Here is a 10411-nt window from a genome sequence, read left to right as displayed (position 1 = left end):
CAATATGAATCCATCTCCTAATGGCTATCATTATTGAAAAAAGAGGCAATTGTTATTGATGGATACAAAAATTGGGTGCTAGAAAGTGATGTTAGGAGAGGGGGGGAGTGTGAGAGAAGCTAGAGAGGTTGGTTGCTCATCCACCTATGGTACATTGTGAGAGACTCCTTTAGTTTGTATTCAGGGGTTGTGTGTCCTGCACCCTGCACAATTCAACATCACAAATAACTATCCACACATTATAATTCTATAATCTCTGATTAATTTGTTGAGGTGTGGATTAGGTGATCGGCTCGAGCACTCGGCCACACAAAACACAGAAAATCGATGACACGTGTAGCGATTTTCTGTGTTTTGTGTGGTCCGACTACTTTGTAAAGTACTTGGGCCTGATCACTGGATCTGCTCGGCTGGAAATGTCATCATTCTCCAAGGAGTGTGCACCTATGAGTGCAAACACACACATAAAAACAAGAGGTGGAAACAGGGAAGATGGATCTTACTTTGACAGTGGCAAATGTAAGGTTATTTGCATATTTCCTCGTAAATCTGCAATATAAAAAATGATTTAGAAAACAAAAACAAAAAGGAAAAAACATTGAAGAATGGATGTTCATAAATAATCATATAGAATGAAATTTCCTCATGCTGTAGAAATATGCTTGCAATTCAAAGTTGGCCAAGGATAATATCCCTACATCCAAGTCTGTTCTGCATTTAGCTCTGATACGCAATAATGCTCAACCATTCAGTTGTTGAAGTTAAGATCAATAATCAGGTTGTTGTTTGCAGAACAATTTACCCAGTAGTTGGACTATGACCAGTGGCACTGCCTACTTATGTTCAGGAAAAAGAGCACTCACCCTGCAACTTGGTTATCGACGAACCAAGGGCGCCATTTTTCGACAATGGAAAAGTTGAGTGATTTTATCCATCCTTCTGTCCCACATGTGGGAATTAAACTGTCGTGGTCACCGCTGTGTGCACATAAAAGTTTATTAGAATCTAACACATTTAGAACATGCATAAACATACACACACATGCACCACCGATTACCAACACACACAAAACACACTCACTCTGTTTCTGAAGTTATTGAATGAATGAACCCATAAGCTTAAAGCAAATGCATAAAGAAAGGTTCTAGCACTAAAAGCCACAACTAAAGTTGAGCCAATATAGTCCAAATCAGTGCATGGAAACCAGGAAAAAAGAATTCTGGACCACTCAGAAAGGCTGCACAAGAATGACAACTAGCACACTGTGGGTCACACAACTGATTGGATTAGGTACATCTTTTTCTGTGGGCCCATCCAACAATATAAAGCCCATTGGTGTGGATCAAGCTTGAATTCCCAAGTCTGTCCTATCCTATGCTTGTGTGAAGGTTTATGTGCCGAAAGAAAAGAATATACTGTGAACAAACCTGTAAATAAGGGCTGGGTAGCCTCTGGTTGTGAGATTGTAATGATACATTATGGAGCTCACGACTTTTGTATAATTAACTGCGTCATTGCATCTCACCCATTCTCCTACTGTATTCTAATACATACAAGACACTGTCAGCAAATTTGTCATAAAGGACCTGAATGTGCAACTTATCTCCTATTTCAGAATGACAAAATTAACTTTCTGCAAATTGCACATCATTGGGATGTCATAAGCATTAGCCTTCATAATCTATTATTTGGATTCATTTTATGCAAGTCCTCTAAGAAGGAAATGAAATTGTTCGAGTTTGATTTGTGGAGGGCATTTCTCAACTATGTCAAGCAATTAAGAAGATGATACCTTCTGAACGTGAAGTGCATCCCTAACAGTTTCGTTGTTCAACCAAAGATAGCCAAGATAGTACCCATATCCCTGCAAAATATTGTTGTCAATAAGACATCAATAGCCAGATGCATGCATACACAGACTGGTGAATGGTGCAGACTGTAATATAACTGTCCTATGTGCTATATATCTAGTATGTTTGCACATAAATATGGAGTGTATCAATACAAGATGTTTGATTTGCTTGTAACTTTCTTATCAAGGTCTCTTTGCATCAACAGAAATAATGATAGAGCAAAAGATTTCCAAAAATAAACTTGAAGGGCATATTTCATATCCAGAATAGCACAAACATCCTACTAGCTCCACCTGAACCGTTTGAGGAATTGAAAGCTCATTCCATGGAATAGATTCAAGTTTTGTATAATACACAAGAAAACCACATTCTGTAGGTAAAGTTTGGAGAGGTAAGGCCAAGGTATTACCTAGCGAATTGCACTAATTATTCTGTGGAGCTTCGATGGCATTATCAGCACCAACCAGCAAATGTGCATATATAAGAGCATTTGGCAAGGAAGGTAGAATGTTACAACTCTTTAACAGAAAAGTCTGCACATTTGTCTTATTAATTTTGGATTCAGAAAGTCCACACGGGCTTCATACACCTGGCTAGGGGCTGGCTTAATAAGTCCTGAGATGAAAGGATATTTCGAGTTCAAAACCGGGGGAGTGCATCCAATACTCGAGCCGAAGCATAAGAAAAAGCTTTACTGGTGGGCAAGGAAGGGGGAATGAGACGGAAGTTCCTATGGAGTTTTACATTGACAGTGCCAGAACAGGGCACGGTATATGTTGCACCTCTCGGCGATCTAGAAAATCTCGTCATTTGACATAAGATACCTTCCATCCTACATTCAATCCTAAAGGTTCGACAAATGACTACGACTGCTCCATATTTTGGCCTGGATGTGGACTGATCCTAGTCATCTAGATGTATCAGCAGGATGACTAGGATCGATACGAAGTAATCTGTCAAAGGATGGGATCCTTTTTTGAAAAATCAGTGGTTTCTCTCAAAGATAAGAAAAGGAGAGAGAGAGAGAGAGAGAGAGAGAGAGAGAGAGAGAGAGAGAGAGAGAGAGAGAGAGAGAGAGAACCCTGCAGACGATAGGAGGAATGGTTATTCCGGAATCAATACGTGCTTCGTCCTCACGGAGAGAACGCGTAGATGCGGATCTTCGCTTCGGCTTGGTTGCCCATTCGTCACCGCAATCATACTCAAGAACCTCTGACCTGTTGATGTCTGAAACCAACTGCACATAAAAAAGCATTCCAAGTTTGAATCAGCCACCTCAATCAAGATCAACCAAAGGAACAAATGAAGTAATGCACATCAAGTAACTTCCTCACTTCATTAACTTCTTCAAGATACGCCGCACATTCCTCATTGATGGCAATATCATATCTTCCTTTACAACTTCTCTTGGTAGCCTTCATTTCCCAAGAAAAAAAGACGAGTCAATATGATGAATTAATTTGTTAAACTCAGTGAACTGAAGTACAAAAGCCTAAATAATCCCAGTGGCTACTGAAATCTTAGAATTCAATCTTAATGGTGATGCCCAAAAAAATAGGATACAAATATGATGACCTACGAGTGAGGTCTGACCCAGTCCTTTAGCCACACAGGCCTATAAACCGGGCCAGAACATTGCCTAAATATTGGTTTCAGACACATACCTTGTATAATTCTTCCGTTATGAACGACATTCCACGGTAAAAAAGAACTTGTTTTTTATCAAAGAAGTTATCAGTTACTGGGTTGCCCACAAAATAACCCTGAACCATTGTCAAAATAATCAGAACAAATCCAGTTTGATCATCTTCATATACTAATTACCATGTTTGATCAAGAGACAGAAGCACCAACCTTGAGATTAGGAACAGGTTGAGTGTCATCTTTAATTCCTATATAGGCAATACACATGAAGAATCACCCCAAAGAAAAGCATGTTTGTATGGAAATAAATTACAGAAAGAGTGAGAGTTACTGAACATTACCATCTGCAACTTTTAGTGTCAGCATTGGAACGTATATGCCACCATATGAATCCCCAGCAATGTATAGTGGATTAGAAAGGTAGGCTGGATGGCTCTCCAACCACTGGATGTGAAGAAATGCAGTTGAATCAGGACAGAGATGCTTTCTAAGTCGGCTAAAAGTAAAGTTTGGATCACAAGAAAATGATTTCTACAGTTTCTTCTTTAACGGTATTTAGAATTCTCATGTTGGTTCAAACATGTCACTTGATTAGTCTTCCAAGATTTGCAAGAGAACTGTAAAGGTTCACTCTTTAGTTTTATTTAATACTTTTTTTAGCTCGTCACAGTAGAGAATGCTTCTTACAATTTCCTGTAGCTTAATTTTGTTAAAGTGGCAGTTGCCCAAGAGGTAGGACTCACCAAATTCAGTAAGATTTTGACATCAATATAACTAAATAAAGTTTTACGGGAAGACATGCACTGTGTGGTGTTGTCTAATGCTTATGATAAGAGAAGTAGGAACTTGCCAGCATCAAAAACTTATAGGCTTCATTCATTGTCTTGTGATCATCTGTCTTATAATCTATAAGTGGGATATCTGAGTATGAAAACCCGGTGCCACTGGGTGAATCTAGGAAAATGATGCTTGTATTCTGAAAATTGAAGGCAATAATTAGTGATTAATATATATCTCTTGGAAAGAAATAGTTAACTAGCTATTTGGTAACACACCTTGGTATATGAATGAGGAGCAAGCTGCAAACTTGGCAAGGTTCCGTTATACTCCTTCCATACAAAACGCAGAGGACCTTAGAACAATAAATTGGCAGAATGAAGCTTGTTAAGAAATCGTTTGACAAGAGAAACTGCATATATTATGCTCATTTGATTAGAAAAGCTGCAATTTTCAAGAAATATCGGTTGTTTTACATACATGATCCGTACATTTTTCTAGACACTATAGTCCTGTACTTGAAACAGAGATTTCCTCAAAACTGGCAGGTTAGAAAAGCTATCATGATAGTTATGAAGATGCATTAGATGATTTGATTAAGGTTGCATCATCATTTTGAAAAATCAAAATATAGTTTTAAGTTTTAATTATAATAATTATTATTAGTAAGATTTGTCTGATCAACTACATAAAGTTGGCTTTTGGATTCTATTGCTCTTCTTTTTGTTTATCATGAAAAAAATTTGATATAACACTAGGATCTTTCATTTTCATATATACTTTATCAGTCATCCTTTTTTGTTTCTTAATTTCCTTCTGCTCGTACTAGAACTCGTATCACAAGCCCAAGTCAGACGACAAGAGCCACACTCAGGCTCATTAATAAAAAAAACGTTTTTTTTTTTTTTTTTGTTATTGAGGTTCATAGTGAGAATGGAACCACTAACAACTTGGTTGGCGTATGTTTTAAACTAATCAATTGAGTTGCTATATGTTTTAAACTTGCATCATGCATAAATCCCATATAAGCTCATCTAATTGAACTGACCCAAGCTGAACACCCATTGTTTGTTCATGCTCGGATCATCTCGCCCAGCCAACTTGATGATCACAAATGAAGTTTCACACTAGCCGAGCCATGTACGAACACTAGGAGGGGAGTCCCAACGTCTGGACATGTGGAAGTCACATGGAGAGCTTTGATCTGTCTTCACGTCCATTGCTTCATCTCACAGGGGTTGTTTGATGGCGCATCCCTTCCATCATATGGGATGAAAAAGCCAAAAAGAATAGGAGCGTTGGATGCAGCAGAAACGCAAAACACCGTTTACCCCCCTGTTATGAAAAGAGCAAAGAAGGGGGAACGGTTAAAAGTCCGGGGAGAGGGGTCTCCCGATGCTATCATTCATTATGTTCTCTCTCCCTCTCTTGCAGCAGGACGTGGAGGTCACCGGAAAGTGGCCGCTGGCAAGGTCACCTTCAGCAAGTGACCGATGGTGAGAGGCCCTGTCTCTCTTTCTTTTGTTCTTTTTCTCTCTTGGGCTTTGATTAGGGTTTTTTATTTTATTTTATTAGAGTTTTTTTCTTTTATTTTATTTGATTAGGGCTTTGAATCAAATTTCTTAAATTAGGGTTTTTTTACAGTTAATTTGATTATAGTTTTTTATTTTATTTTTTTATTAAGGCTTTGAATCAAATTTTTTAAATTAAGATTTTTTATAATTAATTTTATTAGGGTTTTCTTTTATTTGATTAGGGTTTTGAATCAAATTTTTGTAATTAAGGCTTTTATAGTTAATTTGATTGGGGCTGGTTTTTTATTTTCTTTGATTAGGGTATGAATAGTTTTTACATTTGTATATAAAAACTATGAATTCTTATTCTTTTCTCAAATTACCCAAAATTTAAATATTTTTGGTACTTGGATCCAGTTTGAGATCCATATTGAGGGCTAAAACCCATAATTTTTTGATAAACTTTCAGAATTAGATCTAGCATGACATTGATTAAAGCATTTATATTTAAAAAAAATGTCAATTTTTATTTTTTTTTCTCAAATTACTTAGAATTTTAAAAAATCTGATATTTAGATCCAATCTAAAATCCATATCCAAAATTAAAATCCATAATAAATAAGTTAAAACACTCGTATGGTTAGGCAAATATGATTCCAAATGAAGTTATCCTACCCATTATCCATGTGTGTCAATGCTGTTTGCACAACAAATCTAACAAAATGTTGAACTTTGGAACACAACTTTCATGTACGGTTGAAAACAGTAATTTCTTATGCTATATTCAATTTCTCGTGAGTTTTTTGTCAAAAACATAAATATCATGTTTTAAACATGATATTTATGTTTTTATCGGCTATTTGTCATGAAAAAACCATGTGATTTTTTATTTTTAAATATTTTGTATTTATATTTTTTATAAAATTTATTTTTATATATTTTAAATTTATTTTTTATTGCTAAGATTTTGCCCAAAAAATGTGAGATTTTTAATTTCCTTTTTTTTTATTTCTCGCGAGTTGCTGGCTCTGACATTTTGCCGGTTTTAACTTTTATCACTATTGGTGAGGGTTTAGGGGAGGATTCATGTTCATTAACAGTTAGTATACGAGTTCCGTGTCCTTTTCCATCACAAGTGGGTGGCGTTGGTCGACACGCACTTTAATTTTCTGAGCTAAGGTTCTGTTTGGAAACTGGTAGTTGGGATTGGACTGTATGCATTTAGCAAAGACATGGTCAAACTAAGTTGGTGGTGGCTTAGTTTGGTGGGAACAACATTGAGGAACTAATTTATGCATTTGAAAAACTGGATAAGACCTATGTTACAAAGACATGTGGACACAAGGTTAAACTTAAAAGTTCGATTTTTTTTTTTTTTGGAAAATAAGACACGAGTACATGATTTTTTTACTTTTTAATCAATAAAAAACTAATTTTTGATATTTCTATATTAAAAATTCATTTTTATTGAAATAAAAATTTTAAAAATAAAAAAACAATAAAATAGTATTTGTACATGTCAGTGTCCACGTGTTTGAGTGTGTCGGCTCGTGTCACCATGAACACTATACCACCAGAATGGCGTGTCGCTGTGACATAGATAGGATGAGACAGTTCCCTTCGTATTTGCACTAAAACCCGGATTTGGAACTGCCTTCTAGATGTGATAGCTACTAAATCCAACAAGTAGCAACTACCACTTTCCCAAATCCCTATACTCCTGATTGTGAATACCAAGTGAGCCTAAAAGACTTTATGGTTCCAAAATTGTAAGGAAAAAGAAAGATAAAGTCACTAATTAATAGGAGCAATATATATTTTTTTAAAAGCAAGCTGGGTTAGGCAGACCCCTACTAGTTATATATAACTATACCATTGGGTTTTGAACCTGCAACATCCCAACACAAGGTAACGTGCACTAGCTGCTCCTACCAGACAAGCAGAGCCCCCCTTGGTGACCCTAAAAGACTTTATGATGCCAAAATTGTTAGGAAAGAAAGGTAAAGTCACTAATTAATAGGAGCAATTTTGGCATCAAGTGGGGAGGGTTATATGATGTTTTTTGTGTTGGATGGCATCATCTGCGTGTTAGGGACAATCCTTAAAATGCATGTCACCTTGTGTCGCGACGTTGCAAGTTCAAATCCCCATAGTATAGTTGTATAACTGGTAGGGGTCTGCCTAACCCCATCTTTTTCTGCCGAAAAAAAAAAAAAAAAACAATCTTTAAAATGGGTGCAGGTGCTTTTAGCTGGTGTGCGGGCATGCAGGTGTGTGGGTGCCTTTAACTGGTGGGCGTCGTAAGGGCTTAGGAGCCGGTGACCCACCCCGGGTTTACCTTGCAGAGGTGTGGGCCCATTAAGTGACCCGGTTCTAGGTGAGGGTTCCTCGTCGTAAAAACAAGTGTGTGAACTTTGCTCAGATCGATTTCACCAACCATTCAATGGAACAAGTCACTGATTATCTAGTGGAACATGGAGAAATGTACAGTCAATGTTGGTCATGGTGCTCACCTATCTCATATGCAAAGGCAGTAAAACCTGAGCAGCCAGGACCACCAGATAGCCACAATATGAGTGGGTCCTTACCCGGGTTCCCTTCAGACTTGATGAAGTAATAGAACAAGTTATTTCGAGTCCTGTTGTTTACTGTTATGTACCTATACAAAGTGCAAAAGAAAAAAAAAAACCCATCTACATCAGATCAGAAAGCTCTTAATTGCTTAGTGGATAAATTAGATATAAATGGCACTCACTTTTTTTACCACTATTTTATGTTTTGGCCGAGACTAGAAAAATATGTCAAACATGACAACTTGATTTTTTTTCTTGATGGTTTTACCCTTTTATTGCCTAAAGAGTTAAAGACTTTGGTCAAACCACTAGTCTAAGTTGTCGCCTGAAAAAAATCAGGCGCCATGTAAGTTGCCGCCTGAAAAAAATCAGGCATTATGTTTTGACCAAACAAAAGAGAAAACCTGTAAAAAAAAGGCTAATAACAGGAGATTTAGTTTCATCAAACTGAACAGACTTACCCGGTGTACAATTCAAATGGGAGTGTGCCATCAAAACCAGGCAAGCTCGTCACTCTCTCTTCTGTTACAGAGGAATGAGCTACCAACAAGTGGCAAAGTAGATACAAGAGAGAAGAGAGGCAGAAGCTGTAGAACCCTGGATGAGCCATTATGTTAGAATCAGATCAACTTTTTCTCATTTAAATACTAAACTCTGGTTGGTGTCTTTCACTTGCTGTGGTTGAGAGCATCTGCCCTTCATTTTTTTAACCTAACTTTCCTCCATTTCCTACCGTTCATTCTCTCTCTCTCTCTTGATCATAATTTACTTACCATTCCTGGAACTTGGTCAACCTCATATGCATTCCAAACAGCTGCACAAGTGGAAGTAATAAATCCTTAGCCGAACCGTTTCACTTATCCCAAAGAACCGTGTGGATTTGCTAAAAACCACAAAATTTTTGGATTCCTTAACTGCTTCCTCAGCTACCACCGACTAAAAGATTCCAAACAGGCCTAAGTTAAACTATACTGATTCCAGCATGTTCCAGTAATCGGACCGAATACCTTTTAAGATAATCTACCACCCCGAAAGCAATATGTGTGTTCCGAGGTGCTGCTGGTCTAGTGTTCTTCCTTTTTAGTAAAGGGGTGGAGGAGGCGTGGGGCCCTTTTTTAATAAGGGAGCAGCTGGCATGTCGGCATTGGGCCGAACATTTTATAAGTGTTCGGTCCGAGCACTGGATCTGCTTTGGTGTCTCGCTGCCCAACCACCTCGCACGTGTTGCCTCAATGGTGTCTTTTGCAAAAATCATTGAACATACCAAAAAAAAAATTCATTTCACTTTTCTTTTTAGAATTGTTTTCGAAAATCAGTTTTATAGTTCAGAAATTTTTAGAAGAAAATTAATAATATGTTTAGCACTTTCTTAAAAAGCAACTTCTCAAAAATCATTGGTATGTTCAGCGGTTTTATTAAAGGATTATGTTAATGCAAAACACAGAGTAAAGGCAGGCAGGGGACATGCGTTGTGTCTTGGGTGCCTGAGTACCTTTCAAAATATTCGGAATGGTCATCGGGTCCCATCTCATGGATTTCTGATTTTAATCGCTTTAAGTTTGTTATCTTAATTTTTTTTTCTAGAAAATCTTCCTTTAGGACAAGTTTGGAAGCAAGAAAAACATTCATAGAGACAAAAAAAAAATTGCCTATGAGATGTTTTGATATGATAAAATTTTCAAAATAATTTTTTTTTACTTGTTTAGGTAGCATGAAAAAATAAAATGAAAAATCTCAAAAAAATGAGAGAGGAGGAGGGGGTGGTGATGGATGATGGCGATGGTTGGTGGAAAGGGTGATCCTTAGAGAGGTAGGTGGTGGTGATGGTAGAGGTGAAAAATCATAGTGAGGTGGTAGTGGTGGTGGTATTTTTTAAGTGGTGGGGTGGGGTGGGGTTAATGGTGGTGATGAATGGTAGAAAATCATTGTGAGGAGGGTGATTTTTCAGGAGGTGGGTGATGATGGGTGGTGGTGGTGATGAAATGGATAAAACATGTCATTACCGACCATAAATATTGTAACGCTAAATTATCATAATCAATAATAAATT

The 10411-nt window shown here is 37.2% G+C and overlaps 1 protein-coding gene across 1 annotated transcript; it reads right to left on the bottom strand.

Moving 5' to 3' along the window:
* Positions 1–8971, bottom strand: LOC149840725 (serine carboxypeptidase-like 17). Its single transcript, XM_090005123.1, has 14 exons — positions 8823–8971; positions 8302–8447; positions 4553–4629; positions 4370–4473; positions 3839–3957; positions 3708–3745; positions 3518–3616; positions 3188–3268; positions 2935–3090; positions 1793–1864; positions 1428–1543; positions 864–977; positions 504–549; positions 1–203 (listed from the first exon to the last, which is right to left on the bottom strand). The coding sequence occupies exons 1-14, from the start codon at positions 8969–8971 to the stop codon at positions 120–122; spliced, it is 1401 nt and encodes a 466-aa protein (XP_089861249.1). The 3' UTR covers positions 1–119.
* Positions 8972–10411: the final 1440 nt, after the last annotated feature.

This window comes from Nuphar pumila, chromosome 4, assembly GCF_984573655.1.
Source record: "Nuphar pumila chromosome 4, dmNupPumi1.hap1.1, whole genome shotgun sequence".
NCBI classification, from domain to species: Eukaryota; Viridiplantae; Streptophyta; class Magnoliopsida; order Nymphaeales; family Nymphaeaceae; genus Nuphar; species Nuphar pumila.
This window is presented reverse-complemented; position numbering and strand designations above follow the sequence as displayed.